Source organism: Colobus angolensis, unplaced genomic scaffold (genome assembly GCF_000951035.1).
Source record: "Colobus angolensis palliatus isolate OR3802 unplaced genomic scaffold, Cang.pa_1.0 Scaffold19, whole genome shotgun sequence".
NCBI lineage: Eukaryota > Metazoa > Chordata > Mammalia > Primates > Cercopithecidae > Colobus > Colobus angolensis.
In genome coordinates this window covers 7,451,165-7,475,169 of record NW_012115043.1, presented here as the reverse complement: position 1 = coordinate 7,475,169, position 24,005 = coordinate 7,451,165, and the positions used below count along the sequence as shown (strand labels likewise).

General features: G+C 41.0%; 1 protein-coding gene across 3 annotated transcripts in view; it reads left to right on the top strand.

Moving 5' to 3' along the window:
- SNX1 (sorting nexin 1) overlaps nucleotides 1–24,005 on the top strand; it is a 41,540-nt gene that overhangs the window by 7,725 nt on the left and 9,810 nt on the right. For 2 of the 3 annotated variants that reach the window (XM_011940423.1, XM_011940424.1), the window contains exons 2-10: nucleotides 6,714–6,825; nucleotides 12,606–12,733; nucleotides 13,273–13,339; nucleotides 17,791–17,834; nucleotides 19,154–19,295; nucleotides 20,246–20,324; nucleotides 20,786–20,861; nucleotides 23,270–23,383; nucleotides 23,577–23,670. In XM_011940423.1, coding sequence (XP_011795813.1) covers nucleotides 6,714–6,825; nucleotides 12,606–12,733; nucleotides 13,273–13,339; nucleotides 17,791–17,834; nucleotides 19,154–19,295; nucleotides 20,246–20,324; nucleotides 20,786–20,861; nucleotides 23,270–23,383; nucleotides 23,577–23,670 — 856 coding nt within the window. The remainder of the gene's footprint in view (nucleotides 1–6,713; nucleotides 6,826–12,605; nucleotides 12,734–13,272; nucleotides 13,340–17,790; nucleotides 17,835–19,153; nucleotides 19,296–20,245; nucleotides 20,325–20,785; nucleotides 20,862–23,269; nucleotides 23,384–23,576; nucleotides 23,671–24,005) is intronic. The other variant, XM_011940425.1, reaches the window with a different exon arrangement.

Sequence of the window (24,005 nt, the reverse complement as noted above, 5' to 3'; positions counted from 1 at the left end):
CACAGTGTGTGAGTGTTCCCCTTTCTCCATTTCCTTGCCAGTTTTTGTTGTGTTTTGCACTTGTAATAATATATTGTCTTTTTTTATACATTGCTGGGTTTGGATTGCTGTTATATATTCTTTTACATCTATGTTCATAAGATAAACCTATAGTTTCTTTCACATGAAAATTGTATGGTTTGAGGAATTAAGATTATATGGTACTTTCTTTTTCTATTGTTTCAAGAATGTTTATATGATTGGAATGATCTGTTTCTTAAAAATTGGTGGTACTTACCTGTAAAACTGTTCGGGCTTGATATTTTTCTTTATGCTTTATGGAAAGATTGTTAGCTATAAACAGTTTATTTCTTTTTGAGTGTTTACAGGATGACTTCTTTAGATCTGGACAGAGTTTGGTAGTTTTATTAAAAGCCATAAGGAAATTGATGGTTCAGCTTTCTCTGTTCTGTGAAACATGCATGGTGGTGGTTCCCAAATATGTAACACATCCTCATTAAGTTTCTTGATATTAGCCCTTCTCTGGTCTTAATCAGACTTCTGAAAGTGAATCTGTATAACAGTGTCTTTAAACAAAGGCGTATCACTTAGTTTGTTTCCTTACTAGTTTAGTCATTTACAGCTAATATTAGTAAAAGTCTAGTGTGTAGTGTTTTCTACAGGGATATTGCCTCAAACACTTGTTTTTGGAGTTAACATTACATCAAGTGGTCAGATCTGGTCAAATGATCAGAAGTTGAAATTCTACCTTATGGTAAATATATTCTTGAAAAAAGTAATAGGTGTATGCAAAGACTCATTTTAGTGCTCAGCTCAAATAGTAAAGTTTTACTTTTCATAAGTTTAGATTTCCCAGAAGTACGTAAACTCATTAATTTCTTGATCATTTTATTGTACTAGCAGTTAACTTAGCTTTCAGAATTATGGAGGAAAAGCTAATAAAAGTAATTATAAAACACTACTTTTGGAGTAAAGAGAGAAGACTTTTAAAGATGGCTAATAAGCAGGCACTGTGGCTCATGTCTGTGATCCCAGCACTTTGGGAGGCCAAGGCAGGTGGATCACCTGAGGTCGGGAGTTCAAGACCAGCCTGGCCAACATAGTGAAACCCCGTGTCTACTAAAAATACAAAAATTAGCTAGGCGTGACGACGCACGTCTGTAATCTCAGCTACTTGGAAGGCTGAGACAGGAGAATCCCTTGAACCCGGGAGGCAGCGGTTGTAGTGAGCCAAGATTGTGCCACTGTACTCCAACCTGGGCGACAGAGCAAAACTCGGTCTTAAAAAAAAAATGGCTAATAACAACCTGACTTAAAATTTATTTAAAATTAGGGTTTGGTGCCGGGCACGGTGACTCATGCCTGTAATCCCAGCATTTTGGGAGGCCGAGGTGGCTGGATCACCTGAGGTCAGGAGTTCGAGACCAGCCTGGCCAACATGGTGAAACCCTGTCTCTACTAAAAATACAAAAATTAGCCGGGTGCGGTCGTGTGTGCCTGTAATCCCAGCTACTCAGGAGGCTGAGGCAGGAGAATCATTTGAACCCGGGAAGCAGAGGTTGCACCACTGCGCTCCAGCCTAGGGGATACAGCGAGACTTTGTCTCAAAAAAAAATTAAGGTTTGGGGCTTATGAGAGAAACAATAAAGGTTGCAGTCAGACTTTCAGTTTCTGTAAGGGGTTGCTAAGCCTTCGTTTACTTAGGTGGTAAGGCCACTCTGACAACTTAGTCATTTGCAGTTCATTAGGTTGGACGGGAGAAAAGAAAAAAAACATAATCTGATATCTCTTCCTTGGTCCTCAAGCTTCTCAGCACTCTTAAGTAACTTTTGACATAAATAAATCATGAGTAGTTGTTAGTTACTAGAGCAAGTAGCCATAAGTATCTCATCTCCAGGAAAAGCTGTTGCTCAACTTTTTCTGGCTTATTCTTGTGCTTCGTCACATGGACAGCTGGAGCTTCATTCTGCTTTCAGAGCAGATTTGAACTGGGTTTGCTTTTTCAATTTAGAAGGTAATCCATCCATTAGTGCTGTGACTCTTCTGCAGTTTTCTGGGCCCTTCTAAGTTTTGTTAGGTTGAGACCCAAAAAGTTTAGTTGGGAAATTAAACCAGAGGATTCAGTAGAATGTGAGGCTAAATTTGGGGGCTCATGAGGTCTCTAATGGCCTTGCTTATGGTTTTCCTTAACTAGCTCAGTGGTCAGCTTCATGCTATTTTCCCCATCCTTCCAGCTGTCCCTTTTCCATTTTCATTAGTCCCTCTACTCTGTATCTCAGAAGTTCTTTACCTTTTTTGTGCTGTGGGCCAATTGGCAGGCTAGTAAAGCCTGTGGACACATCCCCAGAATAATGTTTTTAAATGTATAAAATAAAATATATTAAATTATGAAGGAAACCAATTATATTGAAATACAATTTTAATACGTTAAAACAATTTTACATTAATAATGTACTTAAATAGAGATGAGCATAAATGAGATTTTGAGATCTATAAAAACCATAATCTCATATAAAAATACCTAATATCAGTTACAGTCTCAGGTACTGCTATTACTATTATGATTTGTTGACTATGATTATTGGAAATGTCAAATTTCAGTTCAAGGTTAATGAAAATGAAATTATAATAATTTTATTCCCATCCAAGTTCATAGATTACCCCTGAAGTATGTGGCTAATGGACCCTAAGATAACCCCTGGTTTAACTCTTTTTTTTTTTTTTTTTTTTTGAGACGGAGTCTCGCTCTGTCACCTAGGCTGGAGTGCTGTGGCCGGATCTCAGCTCACTGCAAGCTCTGCCTCCCGAGTTCACGCCATTCTCCTGCTGCAGTCCCCCCTCTGCCCAGTAGCTGGGACTACAGGCAGTATTAGCCAGTATTCATGGACTATTAGCCAGTATTTCATGCTAAGTTCTTCCAGGGTAATTTTTAAAGACTCCATGGCTGCTCCCTTATGATCTGGGTTTAGCTCCTGGGATAGACTTACTCCTAATTGTTCTTGTCTTGTTACATTCATGTGATCACACAAACTCCTTAACTCTATCTTGCCTTACTATAAAGTATACTAATTTTCCCTCCAAAAATGAGTTACCTCATCCTCCAAGAGCCATGTTACCTTACCATTTAATTTGGATTTGACCTCTAAATACAGTTGAGTTTTAACAGTACCTCCCCTTTTGAGATCCTTTGACTGTAATGTAAGGGTTCTGTGTGAGCAGAGAGCAGTTAAGCAACATGAGGAAGAATCACAACTGGACAACCTAAAGGGAAGTTGCCCAGAATCACAGCAGTACTTCAAATTCTGAATGGCTTCGTCAGCTCTGAGGGGCAACAAGCCGGTATCTGTCCTTCTCTGAGCTAAGAAAATGGTGCTAGTGGCCTAGAATGGCTTGAGGCTGGTAATTGTGGAGAAATACCTGCTCTTAACAAAAGTGCTCTCTCTTTCTGACATACCTTTCTAGTACCTCTCTGCCAAGACCACACCACTACACAATTTTAAAAAAGAAAAAGAAAAATGCGCACCTAACTAAGTAATGCCAACTTAGCATAGAAAAATAGGTGAAGAACATCAAGACAAGTCACAGGTTCAAATGACCAGCAAAATGAGTGGAAAGAAATTTTCACTACTCAACCTAGTGAAGTTTTTTTTTTTTTTTTTTTGAGATGGAGTCTCACTCTGTCATCCAGGCTGGAGTGCAGTGGCTCGAGAGCTCACTGCAACCTCTGCCTCCTGGATTCAAGCAATTCTCCCTGCCTCACCCTCCCAAGTAGCTGGGATTATAGGCACCTGCCACCACACCCAGCTAATTTTTGTATTTTTAGTAGAGACAGGGTTTCACCATGTTGGCCAGGCTGGTCTCAAACTCTTGACCTCAGGTTATGTGGGCACCTCTGCCTCCCAAAGATTATTTGCTCACCTCTGCTTCCCCGAGTGCTGGGATTACAGGTGTGAGCCACTGTGCCCGGCGCAAAGATTTTTTAAAAGAATGCTTAGTGTTGCTGTGGATGCCGCATTCATACACACTTCTGGGGGAATGTAAATTGTTGGTCTTTCTGAAAGGGAGCGTAGCAGAGCCTTTGAAACTTTTATGTCCGACAATTCTACTTAAGAATCTATCCCAAGAAAATAATCAGATGTGGATTTATATATAGGATGGGTCTTACAGTAGTATTTGCTGGAACCTGGAAACTGTCCAGCCTTAGGGGAATGATTATGTCGTATATCCATATGATGGAGAGTTAAATAACTAAAAGTGGGATTTTTGTACACTTTTTAATGACATGAGAAAATGCTCAGGTAGTAGAGGGGAAAAAACAGGATACAGAGTTTTACATAGGTAGAAGATTAATTTTGTAAGAGAACTACAGAAAAAAGATTAGGGTAGTAAGTATGGTCATGTCTATCTTCAGCTCTCTTAGAACTCAGCCATGTGTGATTTTTGGGGTGGAGTCCCAGAGGATATCTGAGAGCAGTTTTCTGTTCTCACAGGTAGTTGTTATCTAGCTTACTAAGGGAACATAAGTCTGTTTTAATTACAGTTTGGGTTTGTTTTGTTTTTGAGACAGGGTCTTGCTCTGTCACCCAGACTGGAGTGCAGTGGTGTGATCATGGCTCACTGTAACCTTGACTTCCTGAGCTCAAGTGATCTTCCCACCTCAGCCTCCAGAGTAGCTGGGGCTACAGGTGCACACCGTCAGGCTAGGCTACTTTTTTAAAAATTTTTTTCTGGGGACATGGCCTCACTGTGTTGCTGAGGCTGGTCTCCAACTCCTGGGCTCAAGCAATCCTCCCATCTTGGCCTCCCAAAGTGGTAGGTTTATAGGTGTGAGCCACCACGTGTGGCCACAGTTTGGGCTTTTGAAAAGAGTTAGGTGAAGGAAGAGAGGTATTAGTCCTCTAGTTTTCACTGCAGTATCCCATTCGTGTGAGTCTGTCTCTTGAGGGAAAGATAGACTACTGTTCTAACACTGCTCCAGAAAATATTCTGTCATTAACCTTCCAAATTAAATGGTGGATCAGAAATGGAAAGTTGGCTTTATTCATATTCATATCACAGGAATGGGTCCTTCTAGGCATTTTTTAAATGGCTATATTCTAACCTATGCCTTTTCTGTTGTTTTAGTCTCCCCCATGAGCTACTAGTAAATTACATTTGTATACATGTATCCTTAATGTATACTGGATTTTAATCTCTCATAGATCTCCATTTGCAGATGACTGGTGTCAGTGGGAAGTGAATGAAATCAGGTGGCTTCATATGAGATCTATGTACTGTACAAGAGTGTAGGAAGGAAGTAGTTGTGGAAGAAGGTGGGTGGTGATTGGTGATGTGTGAAGCAAAAGGGAAATGCTGCTTTTGTATTTATCCTGTCTTTCTGCAGTGATTTTTTAGTTTTGTTTTTAAGATTGTTAAAGCAGCTAGAGGACAGGACCACTGTCTCTAACAGACTTGGAATAACATTTAAGCTTATACAACTAAGTGTTCATGAAACTTCATTAGCAGGGAATAGTTCCAGTAGAAGGACTGTTTGCTCATATAAGTCTAAATATTGGTATGTTTCTTTTCTTTTTCTTTTTTTTTTCTCAAAAAAAGATTTTTTAAGACTAGTCAAGTGCAGTAGTGAGAAGTGGGGAAATAACAAACAAGGGTTTCGATCTGTAACTGACTGTTAACAGTTAATTGAGATAATTCACTAGCTTCAGACCAGCTAACAGTTTCTTTTCTGAAAGGTGTCCCCAATATTTAGATGAAGCTATTTGCAAATTTAGAGTACCCAAATAGATCTGTCTTTTCATTTTGTTCCGTTGGGTCAGAAAAGGTCTGTCTCCAAGGAACAAACTCCCTCAGATTTGTTAAGGAAATGTTTCATAAAAGGTTCCTTAAGCCAGGTCTTTTAACTGATTTGCCCTTAGGGTCTGACTTCAAAACCCTGCAGTACCATGCCATGGCTTTTGAAGCCAGATTCTCAACTTTCAGTTCATGTTCTGCACAATCCAGCTTTGTTCACTCTGGTACCGGTCTGGGGACCCACTCCACCCTTGTTTGCGACTGATCACTGAGCTTTGAATAAAGGCCATGGACTGACTGTATTTTCACCATGTGCGTACTAGGCTAAGCATGATTAGTTTTTATTCTCCTAGCTTGAAACGGAGTGTTATTAAAAATTGTATTTGTGTGAGTTAAGGATGAAAAGATAAATTATACTTTTAAACAGCATTAGAACGTAGTGTTATACCTTCCTTTGCGTGTTAGATGGGTCAGTAATATCCACACAACTGGGCTTCAGTTAACAGTTTAGCTGAGGCTACAAAGTGTCAAAGCTTGAATTTTGGACTCCAGTGCTGTATCCTGGTCACTAGAATGTGCACAATCAGCATTTGAAAGAATAAAGGTCATCAACAGAGAAAGAGAAATACATTTGGACAGGTTCTTTTGAAAATTATCTGTGTGTACACATACCCATGTTGGTATCATGTGCTTTGGGGCAGGGCATTTTAGGGAGGTCATGTTGTTAGAAATTAACCCTAAAATGTATGGACTTCTTTTTGCTCTGTCATTACTTGGCAGCACTTACTTTACTAATAATGATTTGCTGCTTATTGAACTGGCTGACTGGTGGCAACTGAGGGAGGCATTAAAAGTTGCTTTCTAGGCAAGTTGGGTTTGTTTTTCATGGTAATGTTTTATTCAGAATATCTCTTTGTTTTCAGAGTAAGCACCAGTCTCCAAAGAGAACTAAGTCCCTTCTTCCCATCAACAATGGCTCCAAAGAAAATGGGATCCATGAAGAACAAGACCAAGAGCCACAGGATCTCTTTGCAGGCAAGTTTGGACTCAAGAGTTATTCTAGGAACCTCCTAAATGGCTTTGTTAAGTTGCTGAGTTGAAGTCAAAACCAAAGGGGAAAAAAAAATATTGGGAACATAACTTTATGTAAAATACTTTTGTGGAGGATTCCAAAGTACATAAAATACAGGCCCTGCCATCAAGATTCTTTCAGATTTAGGGAGTAAGTTATAAATACACAGTTGTTTAAGAAGGTGAGTTAAACTGTTGAAACAATAACAGAAATGCAGCTGGAGGAACGATAGAAATACTAAGTCACAGGAGCTCAGAGGAGTATGAGACCAGTGTCTGAAGCAGTGCCTGTAGCCTTGTGTGACCAAGACTAGGAGTAAGAAATGCATCTGGTGTCATAATCCAAAATATGTGCATACTGGTACAAAACAAACAAAAGTTTTATTAAATGACTTGCCCTTACTACTTCTAATACAGCCTGAAACTTTTTCTGTTGTTTCCTTTTGGGTGCTCTTTGCAACACATTGAATTGATTTCACAATCCACCAACAAGCTGTAACCTCCAGTTTGAAAAACACTAGTATAGGACAGTTTCTCAACCTTGGCACTATTAACATTTTGGGCTGGATAATTCTTTGTTCAGGGGTGCTACACTGTTATCAACAGAGGGGGTGCTTTTGCCCCCCAGAAGACATTTGGAAATGGTTGGAGACATTTTTGGTTGTCACAGCTGGGAATGCTAATGTTGTCTAGGGAGTAGAGGCCATGGATTCTGCTAAACACTCTATACACAGGACAGGCCCTCACAACAAGGAATTATTTAGCCCAAAATGTCAGTCGTGCAATTGTTGAAAAAACCCTGTCTAAAGTGATCTTGGGCCGGGCACAGTGGCTCACACCTGTAATCCCAGCACTTTGGGTGGCCAAGGTGGGTGGATCACTTGAGGTCAGGAGTTTGAGACCAGCCTGGCCAACACAGTGAAACCCTGTCTCTACTAAAAATACAAAAAATTAGCTGGGCGCTGTGGCGTGCACCTGTGCTCCCAGCTACTCAGGAGGCTGAGGCAGGAGAATTGCTTGAACCCTGGAGGTGGAGGTTGCAGTGAGCTGAGATCGTGCCACTGTACTCCAGCCTGGGTGACAGAGCAAGACCCCATCTCAAAAAAATAAAAAAATAAATAAAGTGATCTTGGAAGAAGCAGGATTTATGTAGGAGAAAAGGAAAAAAGGGCCCTAAGGTTGGGCAGGAAGTGTAAGGTATGTTTGAGCAGCAGTCAGTAAAGTTGGTGGACCACAGCAGGACATTCTTGGAGAAGTCATGGACGATAAGGCTGGAAATGTAATTTGCAAAGAGATTTGGGAGGACCTTAGACATTACTAATTCAAGTCTGGATTTTCATCTTAATGCCAGTTAAAAGCCATTGGCAGCTTTGTGTAAGGAATGTGATATGGGCAAAGTAATGTTTTAGGAAGACTGACCTAGTGGAATTGGAATTATATTAAATTAGTTGCAGTGGGCAGAGACCAGATAATATTTTAGAAGGCAATCACAAATTAGTTCAAGAATGAAATGGCAAAGACTGAACATAAGGTAATAAAAGCAGGAAAGGAAAGGCGAAAACTTTTCAAAAGGGAAATCAACAAAATCTGATTTTAGTGATTGAATATAATGGGTATCAAAAAAAATGCGGATTGAAGACCAAGTCAGAGGTTTCAAGTCCAAGGATTGAGAAGAAAATGGCATCGTTATAGAACCCCATTCTAAAGAAAAAATTGTCTTTGGGGGAAAAGTTAGCTTTGTTTTAGATGCTTTAAATTTGAAATGCAAAGGGAAATACCCAGGAGGTGACTTGAACTTTTCTTTCCTACCTGAGGAAAGACAAGAACTGGACATATGGGTATCATCTTTCTAGAAGTGGTAGTTGAAACTTCCATGTGAACGAGATCCTCAAAAGAGTGAATGATGAGGAGGGAGAAAGATGAGGGTGGAGGGTAAGATCTTGGGACAACTCTTACGTTAGAACTCTGGTAGGAAATTGAAAAGACACACAAGGAAAGGAGATTAGAAGAAGGAATATAAAAATTGAGATTTTCCACTTCCCTTCATCCCTGAAATTTAAATATACAGTATTTATTCTGGTACTGATTATTTTTTGGATAAAATTTCTGGAGGAGGCCAGGCATGGTGGCTCAGGCCTGTAATCCCAGCACTGGGAGGCCAAGGTGGAAGGATTCCTTGAGCCTAGGATTTAAGACCAGCCTGGGCAACATAGCAAAACCTCATCTCTATTAAAAAATAAAAATATAAATAAATTTCTGGAGGAGAAGTGATATGAAGGCAAATAATGAATTTTCTTTGGTTACATGGAAGATTGAAAAGAAAGTGAATTTTCTATCTCTGGGACCTTAACATTTATATGATCTTTCATTATAAGAAGACCTGACCTGACAGTTTAGTGTGATAGTTACCCAGTGATTGGGTTTTATACACATGAACTTATAGATCTTTATTAGGGACATACTTGTTCATAGTGAGGATTCTGATTTACTTCATTCCCCTACTAATTTTATAAGTAGCCAATACCTGCTTCACTTCTAAGAAAGGAACATAAGATATCTCTAGAATGGAATGTCTGCAATGAAACATTTAGTTTAGGACTTGAATAGCTTCCCAGTTGTTTTAGATATTTGACTGTGGAAACTTAAATGTTCTGATTTCATTTTTAAATAATAAATCTAGTGATGATCAGAGTCTCTGATGGAGCCTGAATGCTTTTCCATTACTCTTAACAGGAGTTCAAAGAAAAAAGCATGTTTTAATATAAGTTTTGGCATCTTTATCATGTGAATTTCAGTAGAAGATACACAGTTCTTCAAAAGGCTGTTTTTTGTTTTGTTTTGTTTTTTGGTTTTTGGTTTTTGGTTGTTGTTTTCCCCAAGGCTGGAGTGCAGTGGTGTGTGGTCATGGCTCACTGCAGCCTCGACCTCCCAGGCTCAAGTGATCCTCCCACCTCAACCTCCTGAGTAGCTAGGACCACAAGCGGGCACCACCACGCCTGGTTAATATTTGTGTATTGGTTTTGTTTTATTTTTTATAGAGACAGGCTTTTGTCATGTTGCCCAAGCTGGCAAAAGGTTTTTAGTAGCATTCTAGTAAGTCAAATATTTTAGATGAGCAATACTTCTTGTTTCATTTCCAAACATGTTTGTTAACTGAATTATTTGTGTGGGACCTGCATGATGTGAATATCCAACGCATGTTTCAACTGGTTGCTTGTTTCAGAGACTCCTAATATCCTAACATGTTCATTATATGTGTGGTTAATCCTCGAACAATGCAGGCGCAGTCAAAAATTTGTTTATAACTTCCCCAAAACTTTTCTAATAGCCTACTAATAGCTTACTGTTGACTGGAAGTCTTACTGATAAGATATCAATTAACTAATCAGTTAACATATCTTCTGTATGTTACGTGTATTATATACTGTATTCTTACAATAAAGTAAGCTAGAGAAAAGAAAATGTTATTAAGAAAATCATAGGAAGTGAAATGTATGTACCTTTCATTAAATGGAAGTGGTTCATCATAAAGGTTTTCATTCTTGCATCCTCACATTGAGTAAGTAGGCTGAGGCAGAGGAGGGGTTGGTCTTGCTGCCTCAGGGTGGCAGAGGCAGAGGAAAATTCATGTATAAACGGACCCATGCAGTTCAAACCTGTGTTGTTCAAGGGTCAGCTGTACTTTTTTGCTTGTTTGTTTTATACTCCCACCCCAGAGTCAGATTATGTTACCACCTCTCTAGCTTTCCTGATAGGAATCAGATTTCATTTCTAACAGTGTGGCAACCCTGTTTGCATACTTGATTCACATTTAATGATTAGAATACTGATCTGGGACTTGATTATGCTATAGGCATATATGCGTAAACCATAATCCCTGCTTTTGTTTAGCTCCAAATGAAAAAAGAAGAAGAAACAGCATTCTTTGAATTTCCTAAGATTAAAATAGAATATCTGCTGCTCAGACCAAACCCAAATTGATATTTATGTTTTCTGTTACTGAAAAAGAAAAAAAGTTTGTACTGTTTAGGCTTAGAGCATCTAGTTCCATTGCTCCAAGTTGAAAGTGCATTCTTTTTATTTGCATAAAACATTTTGATGCCTAAAAATGGTACATAATGCTATTTTTAAAGTCCCTTCTCTGGAACACTGAGGGAATGAGTTGTTCTGTTCAACTGAGTTCTTTCCGGATAGACAAAGGCAGCCCTTAAGCACTGTTTTTTAAACTGTTTTGAATAGAAAGATTTTCAGATATTACATGTCTTTTTTTGCAAATTGGATAGCATATATTAAGTATAATTTAACCTTTACAAGGAGATCTAAACCATTAGGAAAAATTCTTAAATCATGCTAAAATAACAGTGCTGTCATCAGGTGTGGAAAACTTCCCTTTCCCAAATGTTACTATGTTTGTGTCGTGGCTCCATGTTTTTCTAGCTTATAGTTTTCCTGACTCTTCCTTTGATGTCATTTTTTTCCTGTCAGTACGCCTGCCTCTTCTATCATATTGGTGTGTAAAGCGAATATCTGAACTTCTTTTACAAACAATTTTTTCTTTTTTTATTTGGAGATGGGGTCTCCCTCTGTCGCCCAGACTGGAGTGCAGTGGCGTGATCTCGGCTCACCGCAACCTCCGCCTCCCGGGTTCAAGCAATTCTCCTGCCTCAGCCTCCCGGTAGCTAGGACTACAGGCTCAGGCCGCCACACCCGGCTACTGTTGTTTTGTATTTTTGGTAGAGATGGGTTTTCACCACGTTGCCCAGGCTGGTTTCAAACTTCTGAGCTCAGGCAATCTGCCCACCTTGGTCTCCCAAAGTGCTAGGATTACAGGTATGAGCCACCACGCCTGGCCCTTTACAAGTAATTATAATAAATAGGGCTCATGGGCCGGGCGCGGTGGCTCAAGCCTGTAATCCCAGCACTTTGGGAGGCCGAGACGGGCGGATCACGAGGTCAGGAGATCGAGACCATCCTGGCTAACACAGTGAAACCCCGTCTCTACTAAAAATACAAAAACTAGCCGGGCGAGGTGGCGGGCGCCTGTAGTCCCAGCTACTCGGGAGGCTGAGGCAGGAGAATGGCGTAAACCCAGGAGGCGGAGCTTGCAGTGAGCTGAGATCGGGCCACTGCACTCCAGTCCGGGCGACAGAGCGAGACTCTGTAAATAAATTAAATAAATAAATAAATAAATAAATAAGGCTCATATAATGTTCTAAAAGGAATACTCCTAAGATTAAAATTGACAAATAAATTAGCCAGGCATAGTGGTATGCACCTGTAGTACCAGCTATTCAGGAGGCTGAGGCAGGAGAATCACTTGAACCCGCGAGGTGGAGGTTGCAGTGAGCCCAGATCGTGCCCTGCTGCACTCCAACCTGGGCAACAGAGTGAGACTGTGTCTAAAAAATAAATAAAATTTAAAACATAAAATTAATAAAGTTATTTTGGCTGTGTTGTCTTTTTGCTTATCCTTGGTTCTTGCCTAAATTCTAGGTAGGAGAGGGTAGCCAAGTGGTTGTACTTGGAAAGGAGAAGGAGAGGTTGTTCTGCTAAGCCTGTGCTAGAAGAACACTTCCCTTACCTTCCTCCCCTTTTCTCCTTGTAAACATTTTTATGACTCTTAGTCTGAGAGCCTCTGTGTATTGAGAGTGCTTGCTATTGTTCTTTAAGTTCTTAGCCTATACAAGTTTAGCCTTCAAAGACCCACTACTGACCTTCATTTTAAAATATCAACTTCATTTTAGATGCCACAGTGGAGCTATCCTTGGACAACACACAAAATAATCAGAAGAAGGTGCCAGCCAAAACACTCATTTCTCTTCCTCCGCAGGAAGCCCCAAATTCTTCGAAGCACCAGCCAACCTGTGAGGAGGTGAGAATCTGCGCTGTTGGTCTCACCACTTTTAGGTATTTAGGACTGTGTACTGCCAGTCTGAAGTGTGGTTGAGTATGAACCCTGAGAACATAGTTATGACTTTTGAAGGAGATCTTTATGCTTAATGGACAGCCAGAATCCAATACAGGAGTCTTTCTTGGGCAGGGTATCTATTGCCCAGAGCACAAAGGCTTTCAGTGTTTACTCAAGATACTTGGTGTGTGAAGCTTCCATATTCAGGAGTATAGTTTCTCCTCACTCCCTTCCTAGCCTGCAGGAGGCAAGTCTTTCTAAATCTGGCAGCTATTCATTGTCATCCAAATAAGATTTTAAGAGGATAGATGTAACAAAGACTTGTAAGCTGACTCCTAATTTAAAATTTTGAGGGTTGGTTCATTGGGATTGTTGGGAATGGACAAAAGCTGAACACTGAAGGATACATCCTGATTTTATTAGATTGATATAAGGTTATTAACAGGGTAAAATCAATAGCTTTTTTCATATCAACTCTCATGATTTGTCTTTTCTTGAAAAAGCTAGAGGAAGAAGAACAGGAGGATCAATTTGATTTGACAGTCGGTATAACTGATCCTGAGAAGATAGGTAAGTGGTTCTTAGGACTCCTTGTGATGTTAGGATGTGGCTGTGGAAAGCATAGGTAGCTAGTTTCAGGATGGCTACCCTCAGAGTTGAACTAGCCAATGTGAAGAACTTCATTAGTATCTTTTCTGTAAAAGTGGACCCCTTGCTATGTTTCTAAGGCCAGAAACTGCAGTTACTCAATGCATTAGTCAGTCTCTTCTTGGCTTTAGGAAGAAAAATCAGAATCATCAAATACTACTAGAATCCCTTTTTATTTTTATTCTTTCTGTTTTTTGTTTTTTAGAGACAGAATCTCATTTTGTCACCCAAAATGGAGCGCAATAGCACTATCATAGCTCACTAGCTTCTGGACTCAAGCAATCCTCCTGCCTCAGCCACCCAAGTAGCTGGGACTACAGGCATGTGCTACCATGCTGACTAATGTTTTTTTTTTAAGAGATGAGATCTTGCTATATTGCCCAGGCTGGTCTCAAACTCCTGGCCTCAAGTGATCCTCCCACCTTAGCCTCTTAAAGCACTAAGATTACAGGCATGTGCCACTGCACCCAGCTAGATTCTCTTTTTTAAAAACCCAAACAGGCTGGCTGTGGTGGCTCACACCTGTAATCCCAGCACTTTGGGAGGCCAAGGCAGGCAGATCACTTGAGGTCAGGAGTTCGAGAACAGCCAGGCTAACATGGTGAAACCCCGTCTATACTAAAAATGTAAAAATTAGCCAGTCGTGGTGTTGTGCACCTATAATTGCACCTACTCAGGAGGCTGAGGCCAGAGAATTGCTTGAACCCAGGAGGTGGAGGCTGCAGTGAGCTGAGATCATGCCACTGCACTCCATCCTGGGCGACAGAGCAAGACTGTATCTCAAAAAAACAAAAAAACAAACAAAAAAAACCCCAAACATTATCTTCTCCTTCGGGGTTGATAAGACCCCTTTTTTTTAAGATAGTAAATTCCATGTGAGCACCCTAAAAAATACATGTTCTCAAATTGAGAGACACTGAACTTATTTTTTCCCTCAAGAAGTTTGAAACTGTCATTTATACACATACTTTTGATAACCTTATGAGGTGGAGAAGTCCGTCTGTGGGGTCCAGGTTGAATTGTACTCAAATTGAAGTTAGATCTTCAAAAAGCATAACACTTAACTTTGTCTGAACTTGGATTTTTATGATGGCTTTCCCCTCTCCCAAGCTTGCAAGAGTTATCCCTCAGTGGAGAACAATAGGCCTCGTCTTTCCTTGTTCTACCTGTAGTCCCTTACAGAAGAGGCTATACAGAGCCTGTCTTCCTAAACAGGAGTGTTTATACAGTTGAGAGGACAAATGTAATTCTCAACTCTTGGTCTATTTGAAACTAGGGACAGGAACTTGTTAGACTTTATGCCAAAATGATTGTCTTTTTTTTTTTTTGAGACAGGGTCTCACTCTGTCACCCAGACTGGAGTGCAGTGGTACAATCACAGCTTACTGCAGCCTCCACCTCCCCAAGCTCAGACGATCCTTCCACCTCAGCCTCCTGAGTAGCTAGAACTACGGGTATGCATCACCATGCCTAGCTAATCTTTTTGTATTTTTTGTAGAGACAGGGTTTCACTATGTTGCCTACCCTGATCTCCGGCCAAAATGGTTGTCATTAAACTGTTGATTTTAGGCCAGGTGCAGTGGCTCACATATGTAATCCCAGCACTTTGGAAGGCCAAGGCAGGAGGATCACTTGAGCCTGGAAGGTCAAGGCTGCAGTGAGACAAGATAACGCTACTACACTCTAGCTTGGGTGACAGAGTGAGATCCTGTCTCAAAAAAAAAAATTTTTTTTGTATTTGAACTGTTGAGTTTTGCTTTTCCCAGACTGTTGCACTGGTAGGATGTTTTTGAGCTTCTTATACAGTTCTGTCATTTAACAGAAAAGGAAATTGAGGACCAAAAAGGAAGTAGCTTTCCTGTTAGGGCACAGTGTGGCCCGTGGTAGAGCCTGGGCCAGGATTTTGGATTATATGTCTAGATTCTCTCTTGCTTCTCTAAGAATTTATGGATATTCTATAAACACATTAATTTTAAGCTAGTTATTCACTGCTTTAAATCCTTGATGGAATAAGATGAATGAATGGCACTAATTCTCTTAAAATGTGATAAGTCATGATGTCTGAACCAGGAGAGGGAACATACTGGTTTCCTGAGGCTGCTGTAGCAAAGTACCACAAACTGGTTAAAACAACAGACATTTCTCACAGTTTTGGAGGCCAGAAATCTCAAATCCTGGTGTCGGCAGGCCATTCTCCCTGTGAAGACGCTAGGGAAGGACTGTTCATGCCTCTCTCCCAGCTTCTGGCAGCCTCAGGCCTTCCTCGGCTTGTCGATGCATCACTTCAGTCTCTGCCTTTGCTGTCATGTGGCATTCTTCCTAAGAGTCTCCACATTGCCTTCTCTCTATACATGTCTATCTCTGTGCACACATTCCCTCTTTAGCAAATAAGGACACCAACCTGAGTGGAGTAGGGCCCACCCTAATGTCTTCATTTTAACTTGATTACATCTGTAAAGACCCTATTACTAAATAAGATCACATTCTGAGGAACTGGGAGTTAGAACTTAAAATGCACCTATTTTGAAGGGAACACAATTTATCCCATTACAGAGAGGAAATTAAACAGTCCATGGATCAGATGCATTTAAACACAAATCACTCTTGGTGATAAGTTTTTATCTCCTTGCACTGTAGTCTAGATTCTTGTCATGTTGATGCCAAGAAACCAGCTAATTAAAATATTTTCATATTCAAGGCCTGATCTTTGTAACAACACATTCTGTTTGTGTGGGCTGTTTATTCAACATGTGCTTCTTGTTCCTGCACACATCTAAATAATCTAGAATTTAACTTTTACCAGGATATGCTTTTTAGAGCCTTAGTAATTTGCATGTGTTATCTTCAACTCTGAAATTATTCTGGAAATTTACGTAAATTTAAAACCTTGTATTACTAGCTCATTTGCAGATCTGTGTGCTCTCTTTGTGCATGCAGTATGTCTCTTCATGTACATTGCCTAAGTAAAAGCAGCTGAGAAACAAAATATCTGAAGATCCTGCTTTTCTATTTTCTCTGTGTTTGCATTTAGACTTTCTTAATTGCAGGCACTAAATTATGGGATTGACTTCTTGGACATTTGACCATAACTATTCTGCTGTGAATGAAATTTTGAATATTACTTCTATAAAGTAAACTTAAATTTCTTTTTTTTTTTTTCTTTTATCAGTAGTAAACATCCTTAGTAGTATTGGGTAATGTTAGTAAGGTGGTTTAGAAGAGAACTAAAGTTGGTAATCAGTATAAAGTAATTTTTAAAGTTTAGCTTTGGGTTCTGTTTTATATACACCCTTTTGGTAGGGGCTGGGGAAATACAGCAGACAAGCCCTCTGTTCCTGTGTAATATTCAAATTCTTGGTACATTTTGCAAAAAGCAGGCATTTCCAGCCATCTTACTGAAACCAAGTTGTAATGTGTGACCCTGCTGATCCAGTACTGCCTGCTCTTCCTTCCCTTGGCCCCTCACCCGTCCCCCCAGAACCAGTTCAGGGGCTTAAGCAGCTGGTAACTGTTGACCTAGGTTTTCCTGTTTGATGTGGGAAGGAATCAAGGGTGGGGGAGGCAGGGAACAAAACCAACCCCAAACATCATAGTCCAGCACTGGAGCTGTGTCTGTTTGGATTCTAGAATATGTCTTTTCAGTGCTCAGGGTATCAATGGCATCTTTATCTCCTTAAGTGGTCTAGGTCAGGACATTGCCACAGAGAAAAACAATAGCTTGAATCCCAAATTATTTAACAGTCAAAGGCTTTTTCATAAAAATAATTGCTCCAGGAAAGGGAGATTTGTGTGACATTAGGCAGCCAAAGTGTCTTCCTGCCAGACCCTTTGCTCTTGGTGAACATGCTAGATCAGAGAGGTCAGTGTCCCCCCCAGCACCAGTGGAGGGGGTTGCGACGATATTTCTGAAAGAGCAAATCAAGCCCAGAGCTAGCCTAGGGTAGAACTACTTGTTTCCTTTTACATCAGTTGCTTCCTTCTCCTGCTTTATACAGCAAGAGAATTGTTTGGTTTCGGACAGATGTGTGTAACCAGACCAAATATTGGCATGGTAACAACTGATGGATTGTCAGTATCCAGTGCTGCTTTGTGGAGGGTATAAATGGAGCCTGGCTTTGAAACAGAGGGCTGACTCTCTTGTGTAACTCAAAATGGGACCCAGCCAGCATCCATGGGGGCTTGCTGTGTGCCGTAGAGGCCCTGAGGCAAAGTAGGAACTGGATTCTAAGATTGCATATAAAGCTTGGAGATGAAACAAGTGTCCCTTCTTATTCAGGGTTCCTATGGCTTATGATTCCTGGTTAAATGTTAGTTGGATTGGCACTGCTTTGGTTTATAAGATAATCTTCTCCTGCTTTCTTGTTCTCCCACAGGGGATGGTATGAATGCATATGTAGCCTACAAAGTTACAACACAGGTGAGTCCAGGTGACCCTGCTGAAGACCACCTTCATAGACTTTGGTGCTTATACCAAAGTCATCATTCAGATTATTTCTGGGTATCTCCTTTGTTTCTTTGCTGACATCTTCATGTTTACTCAAGATGGAGCAAGCCTGCATCCCCTTGGTAATCTCATCTGGGTACTCCAGACTGAGTCTTTTTAATACTCTTCTAGAAAGCTAACATTTCAGTGTGATTCTATGAAGTCGTGTGGTATATCTGATACAGCTCCATCCCTTTTAGAGAACCATGTGGTGTGGAGCTAGATTCACAGATTGCCTTAAAGGGCCTGTGTCCTGTGAACTCTAGATTATGATACTTTACAGGTTACTGTCTACAGCTTAGACATTTCATCCAATTCCCACCCTGCTCCTTACCTGCTTCCCCTTCTTAGAAGCACTTTTTGTCTGTCTTTAGTTTGGCTGCTATAATTCCAGCAGCTAATACCCTTAAATAAGTCAATGAGGCCTGGTGCAGTGGCTCACGCCTGTAATCCCAGCACTTTGGGAGGCTGAGGCAGGTGGATCACCTGAGGTCAGGAGTTCAAGACCAGCCTGGCCAACATGGTGAAACCCCATCTCTACTAAAAAACTACAAAAATTAGCCAGGCATGGTGACAGGAGCCTGTAATCCCAGCCACTCGGGAGGCTGAGACAAGAGAATTGCTTGAACCTGGGAGGAGGAGGTTGCAGTGAGCCAAGATTGTGCCACTGCACTCCAGCTGGGCATGGTAATGTGTGCCTATATTCCTAGCTACTTGGGAGGCTGAGGCAGGAGGATCGCTTAAGCCCGGGAGTCTGAGGCTGCAGTGAGCTGTGATCGCACCATTGCACTCCAGCCTGGGCAACAAAGTGAGATCCTGTATCAAAAAAAAGAAAGTCAGTAAAAGATGAATGGGTTACTGTAGAATTCTAGCTTTAAACTAGAACTGAACATTTCTTTCTTTAGAACAAGAGTTCTTAACCTGGGAATGAAACTGTATTTGAATTTTTATTTCCTCAAAGGTCACCATGGCTTCAGATGTATTTGAATTTAATTGATTGCCTTTATAATCCTATATATTTTTTGCATTTAAAATCATTATTCTGAGAAGAGCTCCTTAGGCTCCCAGACTGCCAAAGGGGGAACTATAGTTTTAAAAAGTTTAAGACTCTCTTGCCTTGGAGAAAGTTATTTACCAGGTGACTGAAGGGCAGGGATCTGGGAAATGGGTTTCTTTAATGTCAATTGGATGGCTTTCAAGATACCATCTACTGTTTGGAATGAAATTGCCTTGTGTTTTTTCCCGTCCCCAAGACGAGCTTACCATTGTTCAGAAGCAAACAGTTTGCAGTAAAAAGAAGATTTAGTGACTTTCTGGGTCTTTATGAGAAGCTTTCCGAGAAGCACTCTCAGAATGGCTTCATTGTCCCGCCTCCACCAGAGAAAAGCCTCATAGGTAAGTAAGCCTGTGGCCTTTCATTCCACTCGGATTGTTTTCCTTTGCATTCTCTCCAAAATTCACTTACTGTTTAGTATATGAGACTACTTCTATTAACAGTCTTGTGGTGAGAGAAGAGACATTTCCAGTGTTTTGCGACCCTGGAGGTCTAGAGAAAAATAGAGTATTTTGGCACATTCTCTCCTTGGGTGCAGTAGGGGCTCTGGGTTTAGCCTCCAGAGTTGTTATGTTCGTTTGTTTTCTGGTGGTCTTCAGGAGTCTTAAATGATTGCGGTTCCCTCCAAATTGAAATAGACTACATTGGATTAGGGGTCAGAGGAAGGAACCTCTTCATTTTTTTTTTTGTTTGTTTTTTTGGTTTTTTGGTGTTTGTTTTTGAGGTGAAGTCTTGCTCTGTCACCAGGCTGGAGTGCAGTGGCGTGATCCCAGCTCACTGCAAGCTCTGCCTCCCAGGTTCAAGTGATTCTCCTGCCTCAGCCTCCCACATAGCTGGGACTACAGGCGCCCACCACTATGCCCAGCTAAGTTTTGTATTTTTAGTAGAGACGGGGTTTCATCACATTGGCCAGGATGGTCTTGATCTCTCGACCTCATGATCCGCCTGCCTTGGCCTCCCAAAGTGCTGGGATTACAGGTGTGCACCACTGCACCTGGCCAGGAGCCTCTTCATTAACATCAGTTGATGTTTGTACTCAGGGTTCCATGGCTGCCTTTTTAAGAAAATGTATTATCTGCAAGTCCTAGAGTTTAGAACCTTCAGCACTTAGAGACTAGTTTTCAAAAATGGTTCTCAGGTAAAGAACCTTTTGTTCATCCCTGCACATGACATAGAAGTGGCCTTAGGTTGTATGCATTGCCTTTCCTCCTGTTGACACTTAAAAAAAGAAGAGAGATGTATCCTCTTCATGATGATTTATGGTTATTTTGCTTTTTAAATTCCATTCTAGGGATGACAAAAGTGAAAGTTGGGAAGGAAGATTCTTCTTCTGCAGAATTTCTTGAAAAACGGAGGGCTGCTTTAGAAAGGTGAGTTCCATACAGCCATTTTCCTGAATAACGTGAGGACAAATGAGAAGCTGAAAAGTGAGTCTAAATGATGAGACAGTCCGTTGAGTTAGAGATGAAACGTGAATGAAGTTCCTCACCTCCATATTATCTCTCAACTTTTCCTGAGTTGCCTATTTTCCCACCTTGGGAATAGGCCATCTTCTGTTTTTCCCCCATCCCGAGTGAGCAGGCAGTCATATTCTTAGACAATCAAATATGAATGGCTCTGAGGTTTCTTTCTGACCAGTTATTTTTCTCTCCCTTTTTGGAAATGTCAGGAATGTGAACTTGAATATGCTTACAAGAAGAGTCCTACTTAAGTACCTTATCTCAGGGTACTTTAAGTAACAGAAGACGTGGTATCACTGCCAGCACTGTGTGACGCCCAGAGCCTTCTGAGGCCAGCTCAACTAACCAGATGGTAACTGCTTACCTTGTAGGTACCTTCAGAGGATTGTGAATCATCCTACCATGTTACAGGACCCTGATGTCAGAGAGTTCTTGGAGAAAGAAGAGGTTAGTATTCAGTGCAAACTGAATTTCATAATTTACGTCTGCTCCTACTGAAATGAAACTAGTTCATTCCAAAAATATGTGAGCACTTAACATGACTAGTACCAGACTCTATCCTAGTTTTGTGTGAACCCCTGAGAGTGACAAGTATTTTTCAGCCTTTGAAATAAAAGAAGCTCTGCCTGAAGTCAAAAGTAGTTGGTTGTAGAGGTCAAATAGCAGCCTAGTATTGTCTTACTGGATCAACACAGTGGTCTATTTGGCAGGTCCTTGGCATGTTGTAGGTTACTTCTTGGCTCAGATTGAATGCATATTTTATGCCAGGCGGGGCATTGGTTAAAAACCAGTTACCACAAACCACAGAACTGCCATGTAGGAAAAGTGTTGATTGAAGTAGACAGTCTTTTTTTTTTTTTTTTTGAGACAGAGTCTCACTCTGTCGCCCAGGCTGGAGTGCAGTGACCAGATCTCGGCTCACTGCAAGCTCCACCTCCCGGGTTTACGCCATTCTCCTGCCTCAGCCTCCCAAGTAGCTGGGACTACAGGCGCCCGCCACCTCGCCCGGCTAGTTTTTTTTTTGTATTTTTAGTAGAGACGGGGTTTCACCGAGTTAGCCAGAATGGTCTCGATCTCCTGACCTCGTGATCCGCCCGTCTCGGCCTCCCAAAGTGCTGAGATTACAGGCTGGAGCCACCGCACCCAGCCTAGACAGTCTTTTTTACAGGCCATGTGTAGGCTGGTCATGATTGTCAAAAATGGAAAACAGCTCAATTGCTAACAGTGGAAGAATTAAGTAAAATATATAATCAAATATTTGATTCTCATCATAAACAAAGTATACAGAAATGTTAGTACATGGACGTGTATGTTAAAAGAATTATAAAATGTGAAACATGAAATAGCATGTAAATACAGCGGTAGAAACATGTGAGTCGTTAAGGATCAAAAGAAACACTTGAGCGAAATGTTTTATCTCACAGGAAAGCAAACTAGAAGGAAGTAAGTGACTACACAGGGCTATCATTTTGCTTTAATTTTTATTTTTAAATTTTTCTTTCATTTGTATATAATATGTGTTATTCCAGTGAAGAAAATGATACTAAATAAATGAGGAGTTTTTTTCTCTGAAATGAAATGTTTTAATTAAAAATTCCCTGTCAAATGCTTCAGATCTTTTAGTCTTCTCTTGTGAATATTCTTAAATCCCTTCTTCCTTTTCACCCTCTCATCTTTATTCCGTACCCCTAAGCAGGGTATGTCTGTAGCAGCACTGTGGACCCTTTGGGTAAGATAGTTCTTTGTCGTAGGGATTGTCCTGTGCATTGCAGGGGGTTTTAGCAGCATTCCTGGTACCTACCCACTAGATCCAGGTAGCACCCCCTCCCCAATTATAACAACCACATTTTCCAGACATTGCCAAATGTCCCCTAGGAAGCAAAGTGGCCCGAAGTTCAGAACTACTGCCAGGCCGAGCACGGTGGCTCATGCCTGTAATCCCAGCACTTTGGGAGGCTGAGACAGGAGGTTCACCTGAAGCCAGGAGTGCGAGACCAGCCTGGCCAACATGGTAAAACCCCATCTCTACTAAAAATACAAAAATTAGCTGGGTGTGGTGATGGGTACCTATAATCCCAGCTACTTGGGAGGCTGAGGCAGGAGAATCACTTGAACCTTGGAGGCAGAGGCTGCAGTGAGCTGAGATCGTGCCACTACACTCCAGCCTGGGTGACAAGAGCAAGACTCCATCTCAAAAAAAAAGAGCTACTGCCATAGAGTCCTGAACACTAAAATCTGACTTTTTAGCATAGTGTGCTATATATGCTATAGATTTTTCAGCATCCTTTCCATGCCCTAGGAGAGTACTGGGGAGACTGAACAGCAATCAGATTGTTTCTAAGTATTTGGCATGCTTGACTACTAGGTCATCCCTGAAAGTAGCCTTGATCTGAATCAATAATTCTGTTGTCCTTGGATATTTGTTCACTGAAGAAAATTCTAGCACAGCAAGATTTCAATGTCTTAAGTCTTTTAAGTCCAGTTGTGTACAAAGTATGCTAATCCGAGGGAACTTTTGACTTTTAACAAGAGTATGCTTGATACTGAGGCAGTTCATGCCTGGGTAGGCAGACAATCTCAATTTGAAGTCACCTGGCTGTGTAACACCCCAGTCTACTTTTTTCTGTATAAAATATCAAAAGCTGAAAATGTTGGCTGATTCTTTTTAACATGGTTCTTTGATTTTTCTTTACGGATGTGTTGTGGATTCCTCAGACTGCCTTTGAAAAAACAATTTACAGTTCACATAATTTTTCTGGCAAGTTTTGGGCATGCCATCTGATGGATACTAATTCTTCTGAACTTAAAATAGGGGCAGCAGATAACTTGCCATCCCTGCCTTCTTGGTCTTGTAGCTGCCACGTGCCGTGGGTACCCAGACGTTGAGTGGTGCTGGTCTCCTCAAGATGTTCAACAAAGCCACAGATGCCGTCAGCAAAATGACCATCAAGATGAATGAATCAGACATTGTGAGTAGCCTGGTGCCTCTTACCTTCACCTACACCTCAGGCTTATGGGTCACAACCCCTAAGGAGTCCTGAAATTTCTGAGATTAGAAAGTTTTTTATAATTTAGTCCCTTTTTGAAAAACAACTGCTAAAGAAAGACTGCACTGCACCTATAGAAGTAATCTCATTAAAGCTCTGGGCTTTTGTGTTTCAGTGGTTTGAGGAGAAGCTCCAGGAGGTAGAATGTGAGGAGCAGCGCTTACGGAAACTGCATGCTGTTGTAGAAACTCTAGTCAACCATAGGAAAGGTAACAAGCTCTGAAATGCACTTGGAGCTAGGGGAAATTGTTATCTCTAGTGAACTGGAGATGGGAGGGCATGCTGTTCCAATCCTCTCAGCCATCCAAGTTGAAATTCTCAGCCCACCAGGTCCTTGATGTTCTGATTAAAAAAAAAGGTATGCCCTGCATCTCCTGGCAGAAAACATGATTCAACCACTGTGGGCATTGTACTTTCTACCTGGGAGGGGTGCAGGGAAGCCGTCCCAGATACAGCATGACCTGGGATGCCGGCTTCTGTTGATTTTGAGTTGATGGCTTATATCCAAAATGATGTCATATGTGTTTTAGCTACATGGTCAAAC